At 39.6% G+C, this 27970-nt stretch overlaps 1 protein-coding gene across 1 annotated transcript; it reads left to right on the top strand.

Annotated features, from left to right (window-relative positions):
* The first annotated feature begins 5292 nt into the window (after nucleotides 1-5292).
* Nucleotides 5293-5790, top strand: LOC145949940 (uncharacterized). Its single transcript, XM_083060849.1, has 2 exons — nucleotides 5293-5451; nucleotides 5536-5790. The coding sequence occupies exons 1-2, from the start codon at nucleotides 5293-5295 to the stop codon at nucleotides 5788-5790; spliced, it is 414 nt and encodes a 137-aa protein (XP_082916975.1).
* Nucleotides 5791-27970: the final 22180 nt, after the last annotated feature.

The raw sequence follows: 27970 nt of genomic DNA, 5'->3' as shown, positions 1-27970 counted from the left end.
AAGTGGTCGGAAGTTTATCAAACTTCTTCACAGGGGTGAATTGCGATCTTCCCGACTTCGAAGTGAAAGTAGCCGAGGGTATGGTTATAGCATTGACTCCTCCCTCTTTCTTCTTCCCGAAGGTCTTCTTAGCTTCATATGATTGGGAAGGCTTAGCCAGCTTCCCACTTTTGAGTCCTTGTTCCACTCTCTCCCCAATGGTGATGATGTCCGAGAAGAGTGTCGTTGTGTTCCCTATCATTTTATCGTAATAGGGACCAGTCAACGAGTTGATGAATAAGGACACCGTCTCCTTATCCGACAGCGGGGGCTCTATCTGTGCCGCCAACTCCCTCTATCGTTGGGCGTACGCCTTGAAAGATTCGTCACTTTTCTTACTCAAGGCTTGAAGATCTGACCTATCGGGTGTTAGGTCGATGTTGTATTTATAGCGCTTGAGAAAGGCATCGGCCAACTGCCTCCATGTATGTACTAGATTTCCATCTAGCTGCATATACCAATTGAGCGCAGTATCGGCTAAGCTCTCTTGGAAGCAATGGATCAAGAGCTTTTCATTTGTGGCATATGCAGCCATTTTGCGACAGTACATGGTGAGATGACTCTTAGGGCAAGTCGATCCCACATATTTTGGGAAATCTGGCACTTTAAATTTGGGAGGGAATTGGATGTCCCTCACCAAGCACATGTCGGCGGCATCTTTGATGTCAAAATCATGCCCCTCCATAACCCTTAGCCGATCCTCAAGAGCATGGAATTGTTCCTTTGAAACCTCGGGCTCTTTAATCATGATCCCCGCCCCAAGGGGTACAGCTCGTGGAGGTTCTTCCTCATGTTCCTCCTCCTCATGATGATGGGACTCATGGTCAATGTGGTGAGACCCATGTACATTATGGTGACGCATGAGTTCCATCATTTGCGCCATTTGTTCTTTGAGCTGTGAGAGCTCGGCTGTAAGCTTCTTATTTTGGTCCTCCAGCGCTTCCATCTTCTTGATTTTCTGCGCGCGTGTGAGGACAGAGAGATGACCAGCCACTTTCTAAAATGAATGTTTTATTCTAATTAGTTTATTCATGGTATGAATACGCTCTCGATGTGAGCTTGATAAGACTCTATCTTTAAGGCGCTGCCTTTTTAAGATGAAGGTTTATCACCCTCCCTAGCCTATGATCTCTCCCCAACGGAGAATCTCAATAGTCATGGGTCCCTTTTACTCACATCGAGAGGGTATTGGTGATCCTAAAATGAATAATTGATGAGGATGCATGAGGTATTATTGATAATGATGCCTATGCTCCTTACTTTTATTATATTTTCACACATTGGTTTTTCCTCTCATGTCATGACATTTTCATGCATGGGGATTATTCTTTAGACCTTATCACGAGGTTATTTATTAATGCACAAACAATTGCACATAAGCATTTACACAAACAATTCACTCATCCACGAACAGTCACGAGCGAATCACGAGGTAGGGGTTTCCTGCAGAAAGGTGCATATTCAAGGTGGTTCTAACTGTTCTCACCGGTCTGAGGCCCCCAAGGTGCCCCCATTATAGGGACCCAATTCCTCTCGTCGTAAGCCGATGGAAAGCTCCAACGCACTGTCGGACTCGAGTTCATGGTTATCACCTTGAGTGATGCTTTCCGACAACGGTCTACGGGCACCTATAGACCCATTCGACAACCGGCCGTACTAACATCCACTCCCTATGGCTTACCACTCATGCCCCCGGGTATAGAGGGAACTGTTGTGTGCAAAGGTTTGTGTGCAGTTTTTATTTCAAACAATTGCGTAAAATTAAACATACAACAGTTATTAAAGCCATATAAATAAAGCATGTTATCATACAAACAAGGGGTAATAAAGTAATTTTAACTATTATTTGTTAAAAATAATCTGTCACTAAATGGGACTGACTCTCGAAGCTTCCCCAGTGGAGTCGCCATCTGTCGCCACCTGCCCGAAACGGGCCTTCGGCATTCGCGAAGGATGGTTGGACTCTTTTATTTGTTTAAAAATATGGATTGCTAGAATGACTTATTCTCAAACTGAGACCTTGTCAAACGAGCAATTTTATTAAAAGGCTCACCAATCCATGTTAATCCCAAGCGGGACCCTCCATGGATTAGCGGTTTTCATAAAAAGGAAGGGTTCGTGGAGTCGCCACCAATGTTTTACTCAAAACATTGGAAAAAGAAGTTTAAGGCAATCGATTCAAAAATCGACTTTGGCCATGACAACCAGAGTCGGGTAAGGGAGTCGGTTACGCGTGGGGAAGGTGTTAGCACCCCACAGCGCCCCTTTCGGGTTCCCTATGACAGATTATTTAAAAAAATAATAGTGCAAAATTACTAAATTACCCCTATTTATTCTAAGCAATTATAAATTAACTATCTACATGATGACAAGTTAAATATGTACACACAGAAAGCGGTAAAAGAAGGGACTTTAAAGATATAAACCTTTGAAGCGTGCTTTCTTATATATCTTGACAGAAATTGGGAAGCGTTTTGGCGTTCCCTCCCTCTACAAGACCGCTCGCTCCCTCCTATAAAATTTTAACTATGGAAATCCGGAGGATTTCCCTTCGACTAGGTTCGAGACTCAAGCAAATGGCTCGTGACTCAAGAACTTCGTCGGATCAACTCTCCGAGTGATTTCTAGGCAGAGCACTGCTCAAAAAAACTCAGAATACTCAAGAAGAGGGTTAAAACTCAGTCCAAAAGTGTGAAATGACGTCCCATTGACGTCATATTTATAGGGAAGAGGCTCAATACGGTTTCTGGGGGTCAATACGGTCCGTATTGAAGTTTTGAACTACAATACGGCCGTATTGAATTCAATACGGCCGTATTGAAGTTCAAAAACCTCAATACGGCCGTATTGAAGTTCAGTGCAGCCGTATTGAGTTCAATGCAGCCGTATTGAACTTCAATACGGCCGTATTGAGTTCAGTGCGGCCGTATTGTAGTTTAAAATGTTCAATACGGCCGTACTGAACTCTTGGGAGGCCGTATTGGGCTTCATTCCCTCCACTTTCTTATTTTTTTGCTACTCTAAGACCTCTAAACCTACAGATAATCATCCTAGGGTCTTCCAGGGTCTTCCAGGAGTCCTTCCGGCTGACTTTCCTTTAGTCTTCGATAGTCTTCAAGCTTTATTTCCGACCCGGACAATTTTAGGGGTCTACAAACCCAAGTGAGGATTATATCTTGTTTAGCTGTCACCGAGCGGGCGCATTGGACGTGAAAACGGTTGGGGTGGTTTCAGTAGGATGGAATGTCACTTATACAACTCTATTGTTATGGAGATCTCCTAGGTGTATGTGTGACGACGCATTAGATGATTGATATGCATTGATATCTATCATGAGATGCATTTATTGCATGATTATTAATATGATGAAGTGTGGTGTTTGACTTCATGGTTGGTGGATTATATTTTATGCATGAGTAGTATTAGATAGAGTGTATGGTGTGACTCTATGAACATGATTGATAGTTGAATGATGTGTAGTATAGATTTTATTTTGTACTTGTATGATTGGTTTTGAACTCTAGCTTACCCTTTTGTTTCCATGTGGTGGAACTGCGATGATCATATTTGGTATGGGAGTAGGTGAGGGCTGGCTTGGAGTTTAGGTGTCCGCTGCGAGATGGGGAGTTTTGATCCTCATGTTAGAGTTATCATTTTAAGTAATGGTTTTGTCTGTGATTGACCGGCACTAGGGAATATTATTTTTGGGATGACTGCACATATATGGAGTTCTATTTTATAACCAGAAACTTAGTTATTTACATTTTTATTTGTACATGTATGTATGAGTTATCCAGCTTAATATTTCTCTTAGTTTCACTAGCAGTATTGCGATTCCACTAAGTGTAGAGACCATGGCGGGTTGTTACACTTTTATGGTATCAGAGCCGGTCGAGTCTTTTGGGATACTCTGTGGGGAGTGATCCTTCTAGGTTTATGTTGTGTTATATCTCTAATATGTGTTAGTGTTGGTGAGTTGTAGTGGTGAAGTGTTAGTAAAAGAATGTTTGAATTCTTTGAGTATGGTGAGGCCTCAGTTTGATCAGATCGCTAGGGCTATGGAGATGATGGCCATGGTGATGCGGCAGCAAAGTGCTCACTTTGCTCAGATGGAGGCAGGTAGAGCTGCGACTGAGGCAGCTAGACCGGTGGTCTTTTAGTATGGGAGAGATTTAGCAGAGTTCAGGGAATGTTAGCCTCCTCAATTCAAGGGGGATTCAGATCCCGATGTGACAGATTTGTAGTTGTGTGAGATGAGAAGATATTCAGTGTTTTGGGATTTTTTGAGGAGAGGAAGTTGGCCTATGCAGTATACATGCTGGCGGGCGAGATTGTGTACGGGTGGAGAGGCACCAGGCAGATGATAGAGAACAGAGGTGTGGTTGTAGATTAGGATTGCTTCAAGACAGTTTTCTTGGAGAAGTATTTCTTGGACAACGTTAGATATGCTAAGGAGGCTGAGTTCATGAGACTACAGCAAGGGAGCATGTTTATTCCAGATTATGCTATGAGGTTTGAGCATCTGGCTCGTTTCTATTCTCAGGCCGTATCTGAGGCTCGGAGATGTAGGAAGTTGCAGAGGGGTTGAGGCTTGAGCTGAAGAGGGTCATAGTCCCTATGTCTATAAAGGAATTTCCTGCCTTGGTTGAGAAGGCAAAGACTGTTGAGAGATTGGAGGGTGGTGGTAGCAGCGGCAAGGCTGTTAGAGTTTAGGAGGGATCATCCGGATCTAGGAGGGGAGGTCAGCAGAGAGGACCCTATGACAGGCCTGTTCAGTCTCAAAGGGGTGCTGTTAGTAGGGGACTTCATCCTGCTACTCCTCAGGGTAGAGCACAGTCGGTGTAGTGTTACAGATGTGGAGAAGCCCACATGGTTAGAGATTGTTCCCATTCTAGGAATGTTTTTTTTTCTTTCAGATGTGGCAGGCCAAGCCACATTTCTTGAGATTGTCAAATGCCACCGACTCCATCTAGAGTGCCCCGAGGCCAGTCAGGCCTACGGTTGCGGGGAGAGTGTTGCTTTATCAAGTGTAGAGACTTCCACTTCATCAGATTTGGTGAAGAGAAAGGGGAAGGCAGCAGGTGAGGATGTTTTGTTCCTGTTTTGATTCTGGTGCCACACATTCATTTTTTTTATTTTATTTTTCTGTTGATTGTGTGGAGAGATTGGGTTGTCGGTGTCTGCATTGCACGTTGATTTGTATGTATCTACTCCGGCTTCAATTTCTGTGGTGACATTGGAGATGTGTGTGAGATGCCGATAGAGGTGTTTGGTAGGAGGTTCCGCGTGAACCTGATTGTGTTACTCATGGTAGATATTGACATAATCTTAGGGATGGATTGGTTATCAGTGAATCACTTCCTTATAGATTGTGTTCGGAGAGAGCTAGTATTCCCTCAGTTTGAGGATGAGGTGATATTATCAGCGGGTCAGGCTGAGCAGTTGATAAGAGATGGAGCTGAGTGCTTCATGTTGTTTGCCGTTTTGAGTGTTGAGATGGAGAGGGCCATCACTGGGATTGAGATTTTTAGTGAGTTTTCTGATGTGTTCCTAGATGATGTGTCGGGATTGCCACTTATGCGTGATGTTGTGTTTAGCATTGATTTGGTACTGGGTGCAAGACCGATATCAGTGGCTCTTTATAGAATGACTTCAGCTGAGTTGGTAGAGCTAAAGAAACAGATTGAGGGTTTGTTGGAAAAACAGGTGGTGAGGCCTAGTGTTTCTCATTGGGGTGCCCGGTATTGTTAGTGAAGAAGAAGGATGGTGGATGATGGAATAACACTAAGGCCAAGAAGACCAAGAGGTGATATATTGAAGGAAGCAAGAGGAATGGGTTAGTGTTGAAAAACCATAGGAGGAGTAAGCCTACTTTTGGGCCTTAGCTCCTAAGTTTTTATAGCATTTATTTTTATTCCTATTTTTGCCCTTATCTTTAATTTCCTATTTTACCCTTGTATTTTGGGGTGCTTAGGGCTTAGAATTTATTTTCCTTGTATTTCCCATTTTGCCTTTGTATTATGGGGTGCTCTAGATAATTAGGTTTTTAATTTTGGGCTAGGGTGTTAATTAGAAGGTGATGCATGTTTTTTGGTGTCATTGGGTCTATTTTTGGTGTTAGAAAGGCTTAGGCCCAAGTGGAGGGCAAAGGTTGCATGGTCTTATCATGCACCTAGATATAGCCAATCTAAACCCAAAGATTCCATCCTTGGCCACCAAGTTGCATCTAGGGTTCATTTGCATTTCATTTGGAATGCATTTGCCTACTCCAAATGAAAACCTAGATGCCTCCCCTCCTATAAATACCCAACACCCCACACCTTGTAAATACTTTGGAATTTATGATATTAAGAGAGCCTTTGTGCCTTAATATTCTTCCTTAGTCCCCTTGGTCATTTCGGCCACCTATCCTTCTCATCTTCACCGTGAGTGTTCTCACCTTTAGGAGTGGCCTTCATCCATCAATGAAGTGAGCCAAAACCCTAGAGTACCACCTTAGCATTTCATCAAACACCTAGCCTCCATAAACACCATTCGCCCATCTCCATCTCCAAGGCTAGAAACCTTGAGTTCCATGATCCAAGGAGTCCGGTCATCCCTCTTTCACGCTCTTAACTCAATCCATGCACGGAGGGTTGCCATCATGTGGTATCAGAGCCAATGGTTCTTCAAGGGTAATCTCTAGTCTATTTTGAGTCTTTTAAAAATCCGGTCATGTCATGGTGTCTTCTTGCTTGTCTTGAAGTTGTGCTTGATAGATCATATTCATGCTATATTCTCATGGTCTATGTGTCTTGTTTTGTTCATTGATTCATGCCATAAATTTCCTTATGAATCATCTTGGTGCCTAGGTTTCTTTGTAGGATCCGTCCATTTTTGTTTAAGTTTGGGTGGCTGGAAAATTTTGTGCATGATAAGAAAAATGATGATCATGTGTTTTTATTTTATAATCTATTAAGTTTTGTCATAAGAGTATGATTCTCCCTAATTTTTCTTGAAAGAAAAATCCAAATACACATGCCTAAAGACTTTCATGATCAAAATATGATATGCATGCTATATGTTTGTTGAAATGGCCGTGGGATTTAGAGTGCTTTAGAGAGTCAATCATGCATGCTAATTAATCCTAGCATGTTCCTTGATATTTAACCATTCATGTGTGATTTGTATCTTTGCACACATTGCAAAAATCGGCCATCTTTCTTTCCTTTTTTCATTTGCACTTAATATGAACATGTTTTGCTTGATAATTTGAGGTTGAAAAGTGATTATATGTGCTTATTTTACTGCTGGACTTTATTACACAAAAAGCTCAAAGAAACTAAAATTATTGACTCATTAAGCCATCACTAATTGCTAAAAGGATACTCCAAATTTTTTGCTAATCAAAATCAACAAACACAAGTGTAAAACCCAAGCAAAGGAGGAATATTAATATAAAAAAAAAAGTAAGAAAGTGGCTGGACATTATCATTAAAAAAAAAAGTGCCAAAACAAGTGAAAAAAAAAATGCAAACAAAAGGGATCCTTTGCTAGACTTGTGGACTTTTGGACAATTTTTCCTACCTTAGCAATTGGAGTTATTCTTTGGACCTTTGGACTATGTTTTAGTGGCTGAATGAGACTTTAAAATTTAACATGTTAAGTGCAACATTTTATCAAACACTTGCTACTCAATTCTAGTGCCATTCTAGGAATTAATCTTTTGAGTACTTGCCTTTCTTAATGTGCCTTAATTTTAGTTTTTGTGTCTTCTTTCTACTCTTAAGTTTTGTCACATATATCTCTACTTGAGTTTAGCCTTTTTAATTGTGCCTTTTTAGTTTTATTTCTTTGGACTCTTGTACTCTTGGGTGGTTTCTTCTTGATCTAGGTGTGGAAAGCTCCTAAAACTCATCACATACACTTTTGGTGAATTGATTGGAGGAGCTGTCCGATTTGATTCCAAGACCTTTGGAAGGATTTCTACTATCAAAAAGAGTGCATACACATTGAGAGGCTAACTTTTGGTTGTTCCTTGTGAAGGGGTGACAAGTGGGAGACTTGAAGACTCAATTTCTTGAATTGTTTTATCTTTTGCACCATTTCTTTTAGGCCACTTGTATTTGGCCTTTGTTTATTCATTTTTGGTTTGTAATTGGCCATTTCTAAACCTCTTCACTTTGGTTTTAGTTCGTGTAGTTGAAGGTGATTTGAAAACCTTCACCTAGGACTTCGACTAGAGTATGTTTTAAGTGCTTTCCTTGTTGCATGTTTTAAAGCTTTTAGTAGTATAATTGTTTAGGTCCTTACTTTGCTTCCAATTACGTTTAGAAGGCTTGCTTTTGCCTACTAGGGGTAACGTGCACACACACACTTCATTGTTGTGCCAAATTGTTTTGTAAGAAAAGTTGAAAAGGCTTAGTGATTTTTACTTGATAAGGTTTGGTTATTAAGTGATTCTTTGTAGTCCACCTCCCTTTGAAAGTTCACTTTGTACACTTAGGCCTTTCCTACCTATCTTGCACTTTGAAAACCTTTTGTGAAAACCCTTTTATCACTCACTCTTTGTGAAAAACTTTTTCAACCTTTTTGAAAACAAATTTGTGAAAACCTTTTCTTGATCAAAGATGAGTGATCATTCTAGTGTTCATGGTCATAATTCTTGTAGTACTAGGTCTAGTGTTAGGGATGAACTTAGGAAACTAAAAGAGTACCTAAGAAAAAAAGAAGAGGAAAATATAAAAAGAGAGGAAGAGTTGAGAAGAAAAGAGAAAGAGTTTGAAAAAAATAATGCGGAAATAAAAAGGTTACTTGCAAAATTAGTTGAGAGGAGAGAAACTAGTGGATCCAAACCTAGGGTTGTCTCAACTAGGTATCAAAATTCCAAAGAGGTTAGAATCCCTAAGAGTATGCATGAGGAAGAAAATACAAAAAGAGAGGATGAACTTAGAAGAAAAGAAAAAGAAAAGAAAATAGAAAAGAAAGAAAAAATGAAGAAAAGTATAGAGAAAGTTCAAGAGTGGTTAGAAAATGAAACACAACCAACACTCTTAGAGAAGAGTAAGGAGGATAATGTTTCCTCCAAAGGGCTTATGCTTGAAGAGAGTCACTTTCCCATTGAAAATGATTTAAAAGAAACTCTATTTATTCATCAAGACCTTAACTTTTTCTCTCACATTGCCACTAGTCATGAAGTGGAGATTCAAAAACAAGTCCTTTTTAAAGAAAAAGAATCTCAACTTCAAGATTTAGTGAAGAAGAAGTGGACTTCACTTAGTCCCACTTCTTGTGCTACTTCCTTAGTGGTGCCCAAGGAAGATAAGCCTTCCTTCTTTAAGACTTTCTCTACTTTAGTTCCCTTCATAAAGCACCCAACTTTAGATTTGTATGATTTTTTGGATACATCTCATGGTGTCCTATTTTCTATTTTTGATCTTGAGGGAAGTTCAAACTTATTTGAACTTAACTTGGATACTTCCCTACAAGACAAACTTAGCTTATATGAGTTTTCTAAACTCCTCTTAGCACCTTTTTCTCATATGTATCTAACAAATTATGCAATACAAAGTTGTTTAGGTAATTTTTTAGTTAAGTTTTCTTTATTTTCCAATACATACCTAGGTCATTACATTGGGCACTTCCAACAAGATATTTTAGTTTTTAGGACTAATACATTAGTAGGAGGTTCCGCGTGAACCTGATTGTGTTACTCATGGTAGATATTGACATAATCTTAGGGATGGATTGGTTATCAGTGAATCACTTCCTTATAGATTGTGTTCGGAGAGAGCTAGTATTCCCTCAGTTTGAGGATGAGGTGATATTATCAGCGGGTCAGGCTGAGCAGTTGATAAGAGATGGAGCTGAGTGCTTCATGTTGTTTGCCATTTTGAGTGTTGAGATGGAGAGGGCCATCACTGGGATTGAGATTTTTAGTGAGTTTTCTGATGTGTTCCTAGATGATGTGTCGGGATTGCCACTTATGCGTGATGTTGTGTTTAGCATTGATTTGGTACTGGGTGCAAGACCGATATCAGTGGCTCTTTATAGAATGACTTCAGCTGAGTTGGTAGAGCTAAAGAAACAGATTGAGGGTTTGTTGGAAAAACAGGTGGTGAGGCCTAGTGTTTCTCATTGGGGTGCCCGGTATTGTTAGTGAAGAAGAAGGATGGTGGGTGATGGAATAACACTAAGGCCAAGAAGACCAAGAGGTGATATATTGAAGGAAGCAAGAGGAATGGGTTAGTGTTGAAAAACCATAGGAGGAGTAAGCCTACTTTTGGGCCTTAGCTCCTAAGTTTTTATAGCATTTATTTTTATTCCTATTTTTGCCCTTATCTTTAATTTCCTATTTTACCCTTGTATTTTGGGGTGCTTAGGGCTTAGAATTTATTTTCCTTGTATTTCCCATTTTGCCTTTGTATTATGAGGTGCTCTAGATAATTAGGTTTTTAATTTTGGGCTAGGGTGTTAATTAGAAGGTGATGCATGTTTTTTGGTGTCATTGGGTCTATTTTTGGTGTTAGAAAGGCTTAGGCCCAAGTGGAGGGCAAAGGTTGCATGGTCTTATCATGCACCTAGATATAGCCAATCTAAACCCAAAGATTCCATCCTTGGCCACCAAGTTGCATCTAGGGTTCATTTGCATTTCATTTGGAATGCATTTGCCTACTCCAAATGAAACCCTAGATGCCTCCCCTCCTATAAATACCCAACACCCCACACCTTGTAAATACTTTGGAATTTATGATATTAAGAGAGCCTTTGTGCCTTAATATTCTTCCTTAGTCCCCTTGGTCATTTCGGCCACCTATCCTTCTCATCTTCACCGTGAGTGTTCTCACCTTTAGGAGTGGCCTTCATCCATCAATGAAGTGAGCCAAAACCCTAGAGTACCACCTTAGCATTTCATCAAACACCTAGCCTCCATAAACACCATTCGCCCATCTCCATCTCCAAGGCTAGAAACCTTGAGTTCCATGATCCAAGGAGTCCGGTCATCCCTCTTTCACGCTCTTAACTCAATCCATGCAAGGAGGGTTGCCATCAGTGGGGCCCGTTTGTGTGTTGATTATTGGCAACTGAATAAGTTAACGATAAGGAATAAGTATCCACTTTCGAGGATTGATGATTTGATGGATCAGTTGAGGGGAACTTCGGTGTTTTTGATGATTGATTTGAGATCTAGATACCATCAGAACAGGGTGAAGGAGAGTGACATACCGAAGACTGCTTTCAGGACTAGGTATGGTCACTGTGAGTACGTAGTGATGCGTTTTGGTGTCACTAATGCTCCAACAGTGTTCATGGATTACATGAACAGGATTTTCAGGTTATTCTTAGACAGGTTTGTGGTGGTCTTCATTGATGATATATATTGGTGTATTCTAGATCTTTGGAGGGTCACCGTGAGCATCTGAGGTTGGTTTTAGAGGTGCTGAGGGAGAGGTAGTTGTATGCCAATCTTTTCAAGGGTGAGTTTTGGTTGTCTGAGGTGAGGTTTTTAGGGCATGTGATATCGGCAGAGGGGATTGCAGTGGATCCAGTAAAGGTGGAGGCTGAGATTCAGTGGGAGCGTCCGATGACTGTTACGGAGATTAGAAGTTTTGTTGGGTTAACGGGTTACTATTAGAGATTCATAGAGGGTTTCTCTCGAATAGTAATTCCTTTGACTTAACTGACTCAGAAGGATCAGCTTTTTGCTTGGATGGACGCTTGTGAGCAGAGTTTTCAGGAATTGAAAGGGTGATTGACTACTTCTCCGGTTTTGGTGTTACCTGACACTGGTGAGTATTTTGAAGTGTTCTGTGATGCTTCTCACCAGGGGTTGGGTGGTGTGTTGATGTAGGGAGGGAGAGTAGTGACATATGTTTCAAGGCAACTTAAGATTCATGAGAGGAATTATCCCACTAATGATTTGGAGCTTGCAGCTGTGGTGTTTGCCTTGAAGTCGTGGAGGCACTATCTGTATGGTGCGAGATTCAGTGATCACAAGAGTTTGAAGTACCTGTTTGATCAGAAGGAGTTGAATGAGGCAGAGGAGGTGGATGGAATTCCTAAAGGACTTTGATTTCCAGTTGATGTATCATCCTGGGAAGGCGAGTGTGGTAGCAAATGTATTGATTAGGAAATTCATTCATATGTCGGCTATGTTGATTAGGGAGTTGGAGCTAATTGAGTAGTTCAGAGATTTGAGACTAGAGGTGGAGGTTGTTCAAGATCACATTAGTTGTGGTATGATCACCATAACTAATGAGTTCTTGAGATAGGTAGGAACTAAGCAATTACAGGATCCAGAGTTGTTGAGGATTTTGGGATTGCTTGGTACCGAGAGGGCAGCTGGTTTTGAGCTCAGTGCTGATGGAGATTCTCGAGTGGAAGTGTGATAGTGTCACTAAGGACTTTGTGGTTGAGTTGCCTAGGACAGCTAGGAACAGTGACTCTATCTAGGTTATTGTTGATAGGTTGACAAAGTGTGCGCACTTTCTTCCTATCAAGAGGTGGTCCTTGGAGAGGCTTGCACAGTTGCATATTAGAGAGATAGTACGGTTGAATGGAGTGCCTTCTAGTATTATCTCTGACAGAGATCCAAGGTTTACTTCCAAGTTGGCAGACTCTGCATCAGGCTTTGGGGACGAGGTTAAGGTTGAGCTCCGCTTATCATCCATAGCAAGATGGTCAGTCGGGGAGGACAATTCAGTCACTGGAGGATCTCTTGAGATCTTGTGTGTTGGATCATCTGGGTAGCTAGGAGGAGGTGTTACCATTGGTAGAGTTTACCTATAACAACAGTTATCACTAGAGCATTGGCATGGCGCCTTTTGAGGCTTTGTATGGTAGGAGGTGTAGGACTTCATTATGTTGGTATCAAGAGGGTGAGTCAGTAGTGATTGGTCCAAGGTTAGTTCCTTAGACTACTGAGATGGTGAGATAGATTCAGGAAAGGTTGAGGGCTACCCAGAGTCGATAAAAGTCCTATGCTGATAGGAGGAGGAGACCTCTAGAGTTTGAAGAGGGAGAGCATGTGTTTCACGTTTCACAGTTGAGGAAGTACATCAGAGACCCGAGTCAAGTGGTAGAGATGGATGAGGTGCAAGTTAGAGAGAACTTGACCTATGAGAAGAGACTAGTAGCTGTGATTAATCACAAGTTGAAGAAGCTTTGTGGCAAGTCGATGAGTTTGGTGAGGATTGTTTGGGATGCAGCTACTGGTGAAGTTACCTGGGAGGTGGAGAGTCAGTTCAAGGAACAATATCCATTCCTCTTTTCAGGTAAGCCTATTTTCGGGGACAAAAATTCCTATTTGTTGGGGCTATTGTAACGTAGTAAGTTTTAAAAAAAATGGGTGATTTAGTAGCCCAGAACGAGCCGTTCCCAATCTGGAACGGGCCGTTCCAAACTACTGAATTGACCTATAAAACGTAGTTGAGAACGGGTCGTTCTGGAGGGAGAACGGACCGTTCCAAACCCCAAAACGGGTCGTTCTGGTTGGAGAACGGGCCATTCTAGTTGGAGTACGGGCCGTTCTGGATGGAGAACGGGCCGTTTTGGATGAGTCCCAGAATGGGCCGTTCTAATTTCAGAATTGGTCGTTCTGCATGTAATTTTTGCCCATGATGAAGGGGTGCAGAACGGGCCGTTTCGGATTTGGAACAGGCCGTTCTGGCCACTCCGGAACTTGTATAAATAGGGGTTGGGGGCAGTTGAGGAGAATGAGTTTTTAGTGAGAAGTTTTAGAGAGAAGGACTATGGGTCTATGAGCTCTTTTCTCTCCCAAATTTCTCTGTATGATTCCTTTTCTCCTCTAGATCACTAATGACATCTGGCTTTTCTTGAAATTCAAACTAGGAAGCTTACTTTGGGAGGATTGAAGTCACGGGTTGAGCTTTAGAAGGGAGTTCTACTTCTTCTCAGTTATTGGCTATTTTGAGCCAATCTTCAGGTGAGGGAAGCTAGATTGTTTGTTGTTAGGTTGCATGTGAGTTTAGAAACTCAATTGATGCATGAATGTTGAGAATCTATAGATGGATTGAAGAAAATCTCATTTTTTGGGGTTTTGAGAAAAAGGAAGATTTTGATGATTTTGATGCATAGGTTGGATGCATGTGAGATTTAAGTTTATTTTGAGTCATATGGAACCTATGCATTGTGTTTTGTGTTTGCATGTGGCTGAATTTGTTAGTTTGATGAGAGTTTTGAACTCTCTGACTGGGATTTAGGTTGAGCGCAGGTTGAGCGCGCCAGGCGTGGAAGAGCTTAGGGCTCTCCGGTTGGATGTTGGGCCAGGCGTCATTTGGTTGCGTCAGGCGTGGAGACTCTTAGGAGTCTCTATCTCAAGGACACCGAGCGTGAGTTGAACGCGCTGGGTGTGGATGAGTTTTAGGACTCTCAGGTTGGGATTAGGCTGGGCGAGCTTAGGCTACGCCGAGCGTGAATATGTTTATAAATAAATGATTTAAATTGATGCTTATGCATGTTTAAAGTTGAAATTTTAGATCATGTATGTATGATATATGATGTATAGTGCAGTGTGATTCATATGTATGCTTTGTGATGATACGTATGAATGTTTGAATATGATATGACATGTGTATATGTTCATATGGGTATGTTTATTGATCATGATGGTGGGCAGACCATGTATGATGTATGATGCATATTTGCATGTGATACCTTATGGCATGAGTCTAGCCTAGGACTTGAGGAGAGGAAAAATATTTTCGAACTAGAAGAGCTCACATAGAGTCTCTTGAGAGTGGTGCTTGGATAGGCCACTGATATATGAGAGTGGTGCTCAGGTAGGCCACTGGATTTGGGAATGGTGCTCAGATAGGCCAGTGGGTTGGGTGAGTCTCCTCTAAGTCCTTAGCTAGTGTTGGAGCGGGGTATGAGGTCGAGGGTTATTCCCTTAACCAAGTACTCGGGAAGGTTGCGTGGATCCTTGCGAATAGTGGATTGGCGAACTCCACAATTGACTTGGTTATGCATGCCAAGGTCGTGGTAAGCCATATTCAGCTGTGCTATACCTGACGGTGGATCTGGACTTCCAATTGTGTAAGTGACATCATCCGAGTAAACCCGTGTGAGGATTATATCCTGTTTAGCTGTGACCGAGCGGGCGCATTGGGCGTGAAAACGGTTGGGGTGGTTTCGGTAGGATGGAATGTCACTTATACAGCTCTATTGTTATGGAGATGATGAGGTTCCACTTGGAAATCCTCAAGAATTCCCTCAATGCTCCTCGGTTCCTTGGAAGATTGACAAGGAATGGAAGCTCCAAGAAGCACCAATGTGACTCTAGCTTGCGTCTAGCTAAGTCCGGAAGAAGGAAGGTTTCCCTAGCTCTACAAGGAGAGGATCTCAAGTAGGGTAGAGTTTAGGAGAGTGACTTTCGGATAGGCAATTTCTATGGTAAGAAATCTCATCAATATATCATCCAAAAGTATCCTACAATCCGGCCATACAAGTATTTATAATAGAAATTAGGAAGCTATTTGAGTTGCATTTCAGATCACACCTTGTGCATGTGTAGCACATGGCCGAAATGCACTCCAAATGTGCTTCTAATTACATGCTAATGGAGATTCACATGTAACCTAATTAACCCTAAATTCACATGACCTCTAAATGACATTCCTACACTACTAGGCCGAAAATACAAGGCCCAAAAGAAATACATGGCACTAAGGCCCACTCCTATGCTAACCCTAATCTAATGGGCTTGAAACAAAGCCCAACAAAATAAAGTAGTGGGTTTTCCTTGGGCTTGGGCCCACTCTTCATGCATCATCCTTGCCATGGCTCTAGTAGTTGGGCCCTTCGCCCATGGGCCTCCTCCATCATCCCCTCCCTCTTGAAGAGGATTTGTCCTCAAATCCAAAGCATCTTCCTCTTGTGTGGGTAGTCCTGTAAAAAGAGACAAATCAGCAACATTGAAACTAGAACTAACACCATACTCAGAAGGGAGATCTAGGACATAGGCATTATTATTGATTTTCTTAAGGATTTGGAAAGGACCATCCCCTCGAGGACTAAGTTTGGACTTTCGTTTGGAAGGAAACCGATCCTTCCTAAGGTGGAGCCAAACCCAGTCACCTTCCTTGAAGATAACCTCTTTCCTACCCTTATTATTATATTTTTGGTATTTTTCAGTTTGGGATTGAATATGAGTTCGAACCCTCTCATGTAATTTCTTGACAAACTCAGCCCTAGAGGTGCCTTCTTTATGAATAAAGGAAGCAACATCGGGTAGAGGTAATAAATCTAATGGAGTGAGAGGATTAAAACCATAAACAATCTCAAAAGGAGACATGTTAGTGGTCTTATGAACCACTCTATTATAGGCAAACTCCACATGAGGGAGATAGTCATCCCATGACTTTTTATTGCCTTTGAGGATTGCCCTCAACATAGTCCCTAGAGACCTATTGACTACCTCAGTTTGCCCATCAGTTTGGGGATGACATGTGGTAGAAAATAGAAGTTTAGTTCCTAACCTAGCCCAAATAGTTTTCCAAAAGTGGCTTAGGAACTTAACATCTCTATCTGAAACTATAGTTTTAGGTAACCAATGAAGTCTCACAATTTCTTGAAAGAATAATTTAGCAATGTGACTTGCATCATCCACTTTGTGGCATGGAATAAAGTGTGCCATTTTGCTAAAACGGTCCACTACCACAAAGATTGAATCTTTCCCTCTTTGAGTTCTGGGCAATCCAAGGATAAAATCCATGGAAATGTCTACCCAAGGAGAAGAAGAGATGGGCAAGGGGGTGTATAATCCATGAGGTTTTGTGGTAGACTTTGCTTGTAAACAAGCAATGCAACTACTACAAAACCGTTGGACATCACGTTTCATGTGAGGCCAAAAGAATTTCTCTTTCAAAAGTGAAAGAGTTTTCTCCATTCCAAAATGCCCCATGAGCCCACCCTCATGGCTCTCCTTAACCAAAAGTTTCCTAATAGATCCTTGGGGTATACAAAGTTTGTTTTCTTTAAAAAGAAACCCCTCAGAAATATAGTAACCTTGGTAAGGTTTTTGAATACATAAAGAATAAAAGTTAGCAAAATCAAGGTCTTTCTCATACAAATCCTTAATATCATCAAATCCTAGAATTTGAGAACCTAGGATATTTAATAACACATGTCGTCTAGACAAAGCATCAGCCACTACATTTGTAGAGCCTTTTTTATATTTGATGACATAGGGAAATTGTTCAAGGTACTCAACCCATTTTGCATGCCTTTTATTTAATTTATGCTGACCCTTCAAATATTTAAGTGATTCATGATCACTATGAATGACAAATTCCTTGGTCACAAGATAATGTTCCCAAGTTTGAAGGGCACGAACTAAAGCATATAACTCCTTGTCATAGGTAGGGTAGTTCAAGGTAGCCCCATGAAGTTTTTCACTGAAATAAGCTATGGGATGACCACCTTGTAACAACACAGCGCCTATGCCAAGTCCAGAAGCATCACATTCTAGCTCAAAAGTTTTAGAAAAATCAGGCAGAGCTAGAACAGGTGCTTGAGTAAGTTTATGCTTTAGATCTTGAAAAGCTAAGTTATGTTTTTCCGTCCATTCAAAGACCACATCCTTCTTCACCAACTCATTGAGAGGGGAAGCTAATGTAGAGAAGTTAGGAACAAATCTCCTATAAAAACTTGCCAATCCAAGGAAGCTCCTAACTTCACTTACATTAGTAGGAATAGGCCATTCTTGGATGGCTTTGATTTTCTCGGGGTCCACATGAACCCCATTTTTACTCACCACAAAACCTAGAAAAATAACATTATCTACACAAAAAGTGCACTTGTCGACATTGGCAAACAAGTGATTGTCTCTAAGGACAAGAAAAACTTGCCTTAGGTGATCTACATGATCACTTAGACTTTTGCTATAGATTAAAATATCATCAAAATAAACAACTACAAACTTCCCAAGGCAATCCCTAAGGGCATGATTCATCAACCTCATGAATGTGCTAGGTGCATTAGTAAGCCCAAAAGGCATTACTAACCATTCATATAGTCCAAATTTAGTCTTAAAAGCGGTTTTCCACTCATCACCTTCTTTGATTCTAATTTGGTGATAGCCACTCTTAAGATCTACTTTGGAAAATATGGATGACCCATGCAATTCATCAAGCATGTCATCAAGCCTAGGAATTGGGTGCCTATATTTGATGGTGATGTTGTTGATAGCTCGACAGTCACAACACATCCTCCATTTTCCATCTTTTTTTGGCACCAAGATGACTGGTACAACACAAGGGCTTAGACTCTTTTGAATCCAACCCTTCTCCAACAACTCTTGTACTTGCTTCTCTATCTCTTTGGTCTCTTGTGGATTTGTCCTATAAGCTGGTCTATTTGGAAGACTAGCCCCAGGCACAAGATCTATTTGATGCTCTATTCCCCTAAAAGGTGGAAGTCCCATTGGACCTTCCTTGGGAAATATATCATCAAATTGATTTAAAAGATTTTTCACCTCAAGAGGTAGAGAAGTGTTCAAAGAAGATGTGGCAGTGCAAGTTAATGTTCCTCTACACATGAGGATATGAGAAGATGGTTCAATAAAGAGAGAAGTTTTATTTAAAGGTTTTGATTGAAAACTCTCTTTTTGAACTATCTCTAGAGAGGGAACATTAATCTCTCTAGAATCCTCCTTTTCATCAATTTTTAGAAGTTTTTTTTTTTTTTTCAACTTTTTTTGGTTTTCCTTTTTCTTGCTCACGTTTGGCTTTCATTTGTACTTGATCTTCTATCACTTGTGAAGGTGACAAAGGATGAAGTACAAACTTTTTACCCTTATGAGTGAAAGTTATTTTATTAGTTAGGCCATCATGATGAGTTTGTTTATCAAATTGCCATGGCCTACCCAATAAAATATGACAAGCCTCCATAGGAACTACATCACATTTAACTTTATCTTGATAGTTCCCTATAGAAAACTCTATTTCCACTTGTTGGTTGACCACCATATCCCCATCATCATTAAGCCAATGAAGTTGATAAGGTTTTGGGTGGGGTGTGGTAGTCAATCCCAACTTCTCAACCATCCTAGTGCTACAACAATTGCACCAAGATACACTATCCACTATGAGAGAACAAGCCTTGTTTGAAATGTTACATGTTGTATGAAAGATGTTCTCTCTTTGGGATTGTGTATCACTAGGTTGGTTATTGAGGACCCTTCTCATCATAAGAAGTTCCCCATTATAAGGATAAGTAACCTCACATGACTCTTCTTCACTTGCTTCTTCTTCATCCTCACTTGAAGATGAAGAAGTAGTAGCTTCATCATGGCTACTATAAATGTCTTGGCCCCTTAGAATCATCACTTTTTTGTTAGGGCATTGAGAAGCAATGTGGCCTCTCCCAAGACACTTAAAGCATTTTATGTCACTAGACTTGGTGCTAGTGTATGAGGTGTTTGTTTTTTTATCTTTTTCTTTACCTTTATCTAGATTTTTGGAGGAAGAAGTATTTTTCTTGTCAAAATCATTTTTCTTACTTTCCCTCTTGTAGTTATCCTTAGAAAAAGAAGATGAGTATGAGCTTACTTTAAAACCTTTTCGTAAATTTTGTTGTTCAACCTTTATGCAAAGTTGAACCAAATCATCCAAATCCCTATAAGGGAGAAGCTCAACCTTATCTCTTATTTCATAGGATAATCCACTCAAAAATCTAGCAATGGTAATATTTTCCTCTTCTCTAATGCCAGCCCTCATGATGTACAACTCCATTGTTTGTCTATATTCTTCCACAGTCATATTCTTTTGATGGAGTCTTTGGAGCTTGTTGATAAGCTCCCTAGTGTAATAAGAGGGTATATGCCTTCTCCTCAAGGCACTCCTTAATTCATTCCAATATTGAATTGGAGGTTCATTATGGAGACGCCTATCTCTCACAAGAGAGGTCCACCAATACATGGCATGACCTTGAAAACTCAAAGTGGCTAGGGAAACTTTTCTTTCTTCACTTACTTGGTGGCAAGTAAAGATTTGTTCCACTTTCATTTCCCAGTCTAGGTATCCCTCCACATCATCTTTTCCATGAAAATAAGGGAGATCTACCCTAGATTCCCTTGTTGTGGAGTTCCTATGGATTCTCCTAGGAGGTGGTTGATAATGATCTCCTAAGGCTAGGCTATTATGCATTGACTCTCCTAGTGTGGAACTATGAGCATAGGAACTATGTTGACCATGGTGATGTTTTCTTTTATCTTTCTCCTTTAATAAACGAATTTCCTCCTCCATTAGAGCAAATTGAGCTTCTTTTTCAAGTTTTTGTTGTAATTCTTGCTCTTTCCATAGTTTTAGTGATCTTAATTCACGTGACAATTTAGTAAAACTTTTGTTGTCACTTGAATTAGTATCACTATGAGGAGTAGAAAATTCTTCCATTATAGGTGAAAGATTATTTTTTATGAATGAACTTTGAAAAGCAATTGTTTTTATGCAAGGTTAAGACTAAGTACTTAGAGGATTATGTATACAAATTGAACTTTGGAGGGAGGTGAGCTACTAAGAGCCACTTAAAAACCAAGCCTCTTCAAGTAAAAATTACTAATCCCCTTTGTAGTTAATCTTTACCAAATTCTTTTCAATGAAAATTATTTTGGATGTTTTTTTTATGAACTATGATAAGCTAGCCGTATAAAAGCAAGTAAAACAAGGATTAAGCAACAAAAATTAAACTACCTAAACGTGTCCTAAGGTGAGAGCTTGAGAGATACCAAAGATCAATCAAGGACCACTCCCACCAAGTACTAACGAAAATTCTATTCCTAAGGAGAGATGGTTGTGTACCAAAGACACTTCCAAGACACTCCTTGAAATGGCCAAATACAAAGTATAAACAACTAAGAACAAGTGGCTAAAATAAAGTATTAAAAACAGCCACAAAGAATTAGTGATGGATTAGTGACCAAATTTTGCAACAAAATTCAAATTAGTAAGGTAAAATCGGTCACTAAAATCCGTCACTAATGCTTATACAATTTTTTTTTTTAAAATTTAAGTACAATCTTCAATTGAATCTCCAAGAAGTCTTCATGGAATTGCTAGGCCAGCCACTTCAAATTTCTAGCCACAAGTGTTTGGTGTTTGATAGCCAAATCCGAAAGCCTCCTTTTCCCTTTCCTCCTCCTTTTCTTAGTCCTCTTTTGATGACCCTTGTAGAACTAGCTTCTAAGGAGATAAACTAGGTCAAGCATAAGTCACATTTGAGTTCCATGATGAATTCAAACAAAGACAAGTATGGAAGAGTTATAGGAAAGAAGATTAGAATAGAAGAAGTGAATATAGATGACACAAGACAAGATTAAACTAGGTCAAGGAAGAACAAACCTAAGAAAGGTTCTAGAGTAGATGCACAAAACCAAACACTCAAAAATAGGTGAGCTGAAAATTCCTTTTAATGACTCCAAAACAAGTAGAAACCGAGAAGAACAAATTGAGAAATTAAACTCCTTAATTTGGCTTTTACTTTTCAAATTAGGTTTAGCATATTTTTTTTTTTTTTTAAATTCACTTTTGATTTTGAACTTTTTTTTTTTTTTTCTTTTTTTTTTTAAATCTTAGGAGTTGCCTTTTTCTTTAAAAGAACCTCACAAACTCTCGGTCACACCTTAAGTGAAACACCAAAACCGAATTCAAATTGAAATTCAAATGCCACACAAATTAGTTCAAAATGTAATGAACATGTGACATGCTTTTGTTGCTTGGTTGGTTTATGTAGCACATGCACGGTTTTGGCTCCAATTTTCAAATTCAAATTACAATCCTAACACAATTTTTCAGCACACACCAATGATACAAGATCAAACACTCACGGATTGAAGAATTTTTGTGTAAGACATTTTTTTCAAAATTTTGGAAGCCTAAAATTCTAAAAAAACTACTAATGATCTAATAGTAGTTTATGAACTCAAAAATGAAACAAAAATTCATGAGCTTATACCAAAGAAAAGAAATGGATCTCGGCCAAATCCAGAAAATGGTTTCAAGGTGCAAATCAAAAATCAAGGATCAACAAGCATAGCTAAGATAGATGAACATAAAAGAACTACACAAACCTACTAGACATGGATTTAAAAATAAAAGACTCAAGCATTTAAATGACCGAATAAGATGCAAAGATGACTCAAACAAATTCAAAGGCTATTAGGCAGAAAATTCCTAATTAAGCACAAGAGAATGGAGCATGATTCATGGAAGCAATTCAAAGTAAAATGCATATATGAATCACTCAAGCAAATCCAAAACTAGATCCATCAATTTTAAGACAAGAAAATAGATCTAGGAAAGAATCAACTCTAAAATGACATGAACTCAAACATTGAACAATAAGAACACAAGATGACAAGTTGAACCACGGATCAAAATTCAAGAAGATGACTTATCTCTTGAAGACCGAAGCTCTTGATACCACTTGATGAGGTTCCACTTGGAAATCCTCAAGAATTCCCTCAATGCTCCTCGGTTCCTTGGAAGATTGACAAGGAATGGAAGGTCCAAGAAGCACCAATGTGACTCTAGCTTGCGTCTAGCTAAGTCCGAAAGAAGGAAGGTTTCCCTAGCTCTACAAGGAGAGGATCTCAAGTAGGGTAGAGTTTAGGAGAGTGACTTTCGGATAGGCAATTTCTATGGTAAGAAATCTCATCAATATATCATCCAAAAGTATCCTACAATCCGGCCATACAAGTATTTATAATAGAAATTAGGTTAAGGGTTTAAGTTGGGTTCACCTAGAGTTAAGTAAAACCATGGTATGGTTAACTTAACTCTAGGCGCCAAAATTTGAATTCTAAAATTCAAATTTTGGTGCCAACCGGCCACCCCCCCATGTGCACTCATTTGGCATGTAATTAGGAAGCTATTTGAGTTGCATTTCGGATCACACCTTGTGCATGTGTAGCACATGGCCGAAATGCACTCCAAATGTGCTTCTAATTACATGCTAATGGAGATTCACATGTAACCTAATTAACCCTAAATTCACATGACCTCTAAATGACATTCCTACACTACTAGGCCGAAAATACAAGGCCCAAAAGAAATACATGGCACTAAGGCCCACTCCTATGCTAACCCTAATCTAATGGGCTTGAAACAAAGCCCAACAAAATAAAGTAGTGGGCTTTCCTTGGGCTTGGGCCCACTCTTCATGCATCATCCTTGCCATGGCTCTAGTAGTTGGGCCCTTCGCCCATGGGTTGACCCAGTCCAATGGATTAATTTTAAGAAAGGAGTCAGGTGGTGTTAACCCTATCTGCCTCATTTGCGTTCTAAAGGGTTAGGGAAAAAAAAGAGGAGAAACAAAGAGCTCTAAGGAAGAGTACTCAAGAACGATCTTAGATCACACCAAGACCATTCATCTTCTGCTCATCCAGGTACGGGGGAGATGGGTTTCTTCATATGTGAATATAGGGGTGTTCGGGTAGTGAGGGCAATCCTTAAGTCCCTCTAGGAACTCTATTTAAAATTCTGAACGATTATCTGTGCAATCGATGTTCTAAATTCTTAATTCATTTGGAAGAACTTATTTCTTGAATTGTCTTTGAATTCCATTGGGGCTTTCTTGTTAATTCTTTATCCTTAAATTTGATGACTTGAATTTTATGTGTTAAGAAGAGTTTAGATTTTTTTTGTAAAACCAATGGAAACCAATTTTTGAGGCTTGAGATGTGTATGGATTGATTTGGAACGTATGAAGAATATAAATGGAGTTAAACTGAACCAACGGGGTGTAGAAGTAGTGAAAATTGGTAAAAACCTTGTTGAAACTCGTAAAACGCAGGTTTAATTTCACAGAGGGGAGTCTGGGCAGAGATTTGGGCGCTCAGCGCCAGTTTTGGGCGTCGGGCGTCGGGACCCCGACATACGTTTGTAATTTTGAGATATCTTTCTGTGAAGTTATCCAAATCGAGTGCCGTTTGTTTTTTTAGAAACTAGACATCTGGGGCTACCATTTAGACACAACAATCGTGTAAAAATATTAATATTTGATCACGTTATGTGAGTTTCAATTTGAGCCTTCCAATCTGTGTGCGAACCACAACATCAATTTTTGTGAGCCCTGAATGGTAACCTAAACGACTTTATTAGGATTTGTGTTCTTCATGAAAGTTGTAGATATTGATGTTAGGATTCTAATGGAGTTGGGATCACTTAGAAAGGATATGTATATCTCGAGTTATGGTTAAATTATTAACTGAATGTCATAGATATTGTGATGTGTGTGAAGAATTATGTGAAATTTGTGGTCTATGATGTTGATAACTTAATGATAGGTACCTAGCATGTGAGGATGATATTGCATGGATTGTTATTGACATGTGATGATGTTATATAATGGAGATGCATTAATTATGAGTTACGTGGGATGCATGAGTTGCATGAGACTTATGAGTTGCATGTGGTGCTTGAGAAGCCAGATGTGGCTATATTGCATTGGACCCTGGGCCCAGAGAGGGGTTGAGACAGGGGGGACCATGACGGGAGGCATTCCATGCGTGGGCCGTTGGGTGTTTAACTGCGCAGCTCACTGGCCATAGAGGGTTTAACGGTGGGTGGATTGCCTTTGCACGGGCCGCTGGGTGTTTAACCGTGCAACATACCGGCCCTGGGAGGGTGTGAGAACGGTATGCCCGCATTGGCAACAACTAAGGGAATTGACGAGGTACGCCCATTGTGCGGAGTGCCAAGTTGAGACTCTTAGGAGAGGAGATGTGTATGAGCATATAGTGAGCATGTGTATGAAAGCTTGTATGATTAAAAAAAATGATGTTTGGTAATTATATGAGATGTATTTGTTGTTTATAGTTAATGATGATATTTTGGTGCACGGTGTGGGGTGGGAATTGGGTAGCTCTATGTTCATATATGATGTTATCTATCTCTCACCGTCCTAATTTTATGTGGTTTTCTTTTAGGTGAAGATGAAGGCACTCATAGTGTTGAGTTCTAAAGGGAAAGGGTTCTGCTCTGATAGGATGTGACATTGGGGCATGAATTTAGGATGCTTTAGTTATGAATTGTTATTTGTCGTTTGAGGAGACTTATTTTTAGGAGTTTTATATTCACCTTATATTTGTAAATTCTGGATCCCTTTCATTTTTCTTTAGAGACCTTGATAATTTTCTTTTAAGAGTAAAACTTTATTATTATTATTATTATTATTTCTATTTATTTCAAGACTTGTGAACCTATGAGTTTTTATTAAAATATGTGGACCCTTCTTGATGTTATATTTATTGAATTATTCTTATTGTTGTTACTTATCTATTATGGGGTAGAAGGGTGTCACAGTTTTTGATAAACCTTCGCAATGTTAAACAAATTTTGCGACGGTTTATCATAAACCGTCGCAATGTTCTACAAATTTTGCGACGGTTTACGATAAATCGTCGCAATGTTGAATAATTTTGCGACGGTTTTGAAAAACTGTCGTATGAAGGGTCGCAATATCAAAGCGACGACGGTTTCTAGATAACCGTCGCAATTTGTCCATCATAATTTATCATTTTCCTTGTAGTGAGAGAGGTATTGTAGTTAACCAACAAGCAAGCATACCAATCTCCATTGGCAATTATAAAGAAGAATTTTTGTGTGACATAGTGCCATTGGAGGTTAGTCATGTCTTGCTTGGGAGGCCATGGCAATTTGACAAACAAACAATCCATGATGGCCTCACAAACAAAATAAGTTTCCAACACTTAGGTAAGAAGTTTGTGTGGTGTCCTCTATCACCCTCTCAAGTGAATGAGGACCAACTCAAACTAAAAGCTAAGAAAGATGAAGAAGAGAAAAGCAAAAGCAAAAACAAAAAGAAAAGAAAAGAAAAAAAGAATTTTTCCTTTGAAGAAAAAAGGCTAGGTTCAAGAGAACCTTAATCCTTGTGCCATCCTCATTCTTTTGGTGCCAAAGAAAGATGGCAATAGAGGATGTGCACCAATTTAGAAAGCCATCAATAAAATCTAGGCACCCAATCCCTAAGATAGACGATTTGATGAATGAATTACATAGGGTCACCAAAGCTTTTGAAAATTTTCTTATATGGTTATGCCTTTTGGCTTCCTCAATGACCCTAACACTTTCATTCAACAAATTGTGTACTTAAGGATTGCATAACTAAGTTTTAGTATTTTACTTCCCTAATTGTGGTTTCATATCTTTTTGAAGGATCAATGGAATGGAAAAGCTTAAAGATTTGAAGTCAAATCCTTCTCAAGAAGGAGGGGATGATGGAGGACCATCCTTGGTACTTCATGTGAGACCCATCACATGGTTCATGGCTAGGAGATTGGAGAGATACCATGTATGGATCCATCTCCTAGGCCCAATTTGAATAGTATAGAATTTTATTGCTTTATTCCAATTTTACCCTTGTACTTTGGGGTATTTTAGTCATAGAATTTATTTTACTTGTATTTCCAATTTTACCCTTGTATTTTGGGGTATCTTAGTCATAGGAATTATTTTCTTTTGTATTTCCCATTTTACCCTTGTATTATGGGGTGCTCTAGATGATTAGGGTTTTAATTTTGGGCTAGGGTTTTAAATTAGGAGGTGACACATTTTTTGGTGTTCTTGGACCTATTTTTGGTGTTAGAAAGTGATGGAAGAGCATGGGCTAAAGGCCCAACCACTAGAGCTATGGCCAGGAGGTTACTTGAAGATTTGACTGCTTCAGAGCTTAGTGGGCCCAATGGGCTTGGTGGGCCTAGGGTGCTTCTTACTTGGGCTTAATTGATTATACACCATGTTTAATTGTACTTTCTTAGTTAGGAATCTATTTTCATGTTGGTCTTGTATTTTGACCATAGATTAGGGTTTAGGCTAGTTGGGCCTAGTTTTGGGTTTCATGGGCCTTTGGGCTTTTGGTACCCAATATTGGGCTCATTATTTTCCTTGTAATATTTCCTATTGATTGTATTCATTAGACCATTGTATTTTGGTCATTAGAATAGGATTATATGAAGAAAACATTAATAGGAGAATTAGGTTTCATTTAGACATCATTTAGAAGTAATTTAAGTTGAATTTGAGTCACATGGATTGCATGGGATGGATCCGGCCATGTGAGCTCCAAATTCACCTCAAATCACTTCTAAATGACTCCTAAATGAGGGTAGCATCTGAATTAGTCACGTTGGAAGCCAAAGTTTGAATTTCAAATTCAAACTTGAAATTCAAACTAGGCGCCAATTTGGTTGATTTGAAATTGCCGCCCAAAGTTAACCTAATTGCTTCCTATAAGTGTATCTTTTCCCACCTTTTGTAAACACTTTTGAATATATGAGATATCTGAATTGAATTCAGCCATTCAAGAGTCACCGAAATTCCAAGAGAGAGAGCTTTAGAGAGTGCCTTCAAATTCCTTAGGAAAACCTAGTTTCCTTCCCTTTGAAGTGTGCAATCCCTTGTAGCTTGAGCTTGGATACTTCCTTCTATGGATTAGGTCATCTAATCCGCCATTCCTCTTCCATTTTGAGCTTCCATTCATTCGGTCTACATCTCCTTTGAAGAAGATCCGTGCCTAGAAGAAGCTTGGAGGAGTTCACATCTTCATTTCTCCTACTTCTTCTATCATTTTTGGTATCAAGAGCAAGGTCTTCAAGGAGATAAGTGTTCTTGAGTTTTTGGTCCGAATATTTTGTGTTCTTTGTGTTGTTATGTTTGTCTTAATTGAGTTTCAATTCGGATCTATATTTTGATGCTATTGAGTTCATAGATCCATTGTTGATTGTCTTGAATTTTCTTCCATAATCAACTTGTAGGAACTTTTTGCTTTGTGCTAATTTTGAGTTTATTTTGAGTCTCTCCATTCCTTGTATGTGTCCGTGATTGGACCTCATGCATTGCATTTAGATTTTGTTTTTAAATCTTTGTTTTGTCTTAGAAGTTTGTGTTTAGTCCTTACTTGTTGCAAATTCCTT

This window comes from Cajanus cajan, chromosome 7 (assembly GCF_000230855.2).
Source record: "Cajanus cajan strain Asha chromosome 7, NIPB_CcT2T_4, whole genome shotgun sequence".
In the NCBI taxonomy this organism is placed as follows: Eukaryota; Viridiplantae; Streptophyta; class Magnoliopsida; order Fabales; family Fabaceae; genus Cajanus; species Cajanus cajan.
The sequence above is the reverse complement of the archived record's forward strand: the minus strand, read 5'-3'. Positions and strand labels throughout refer to the sequence as shown.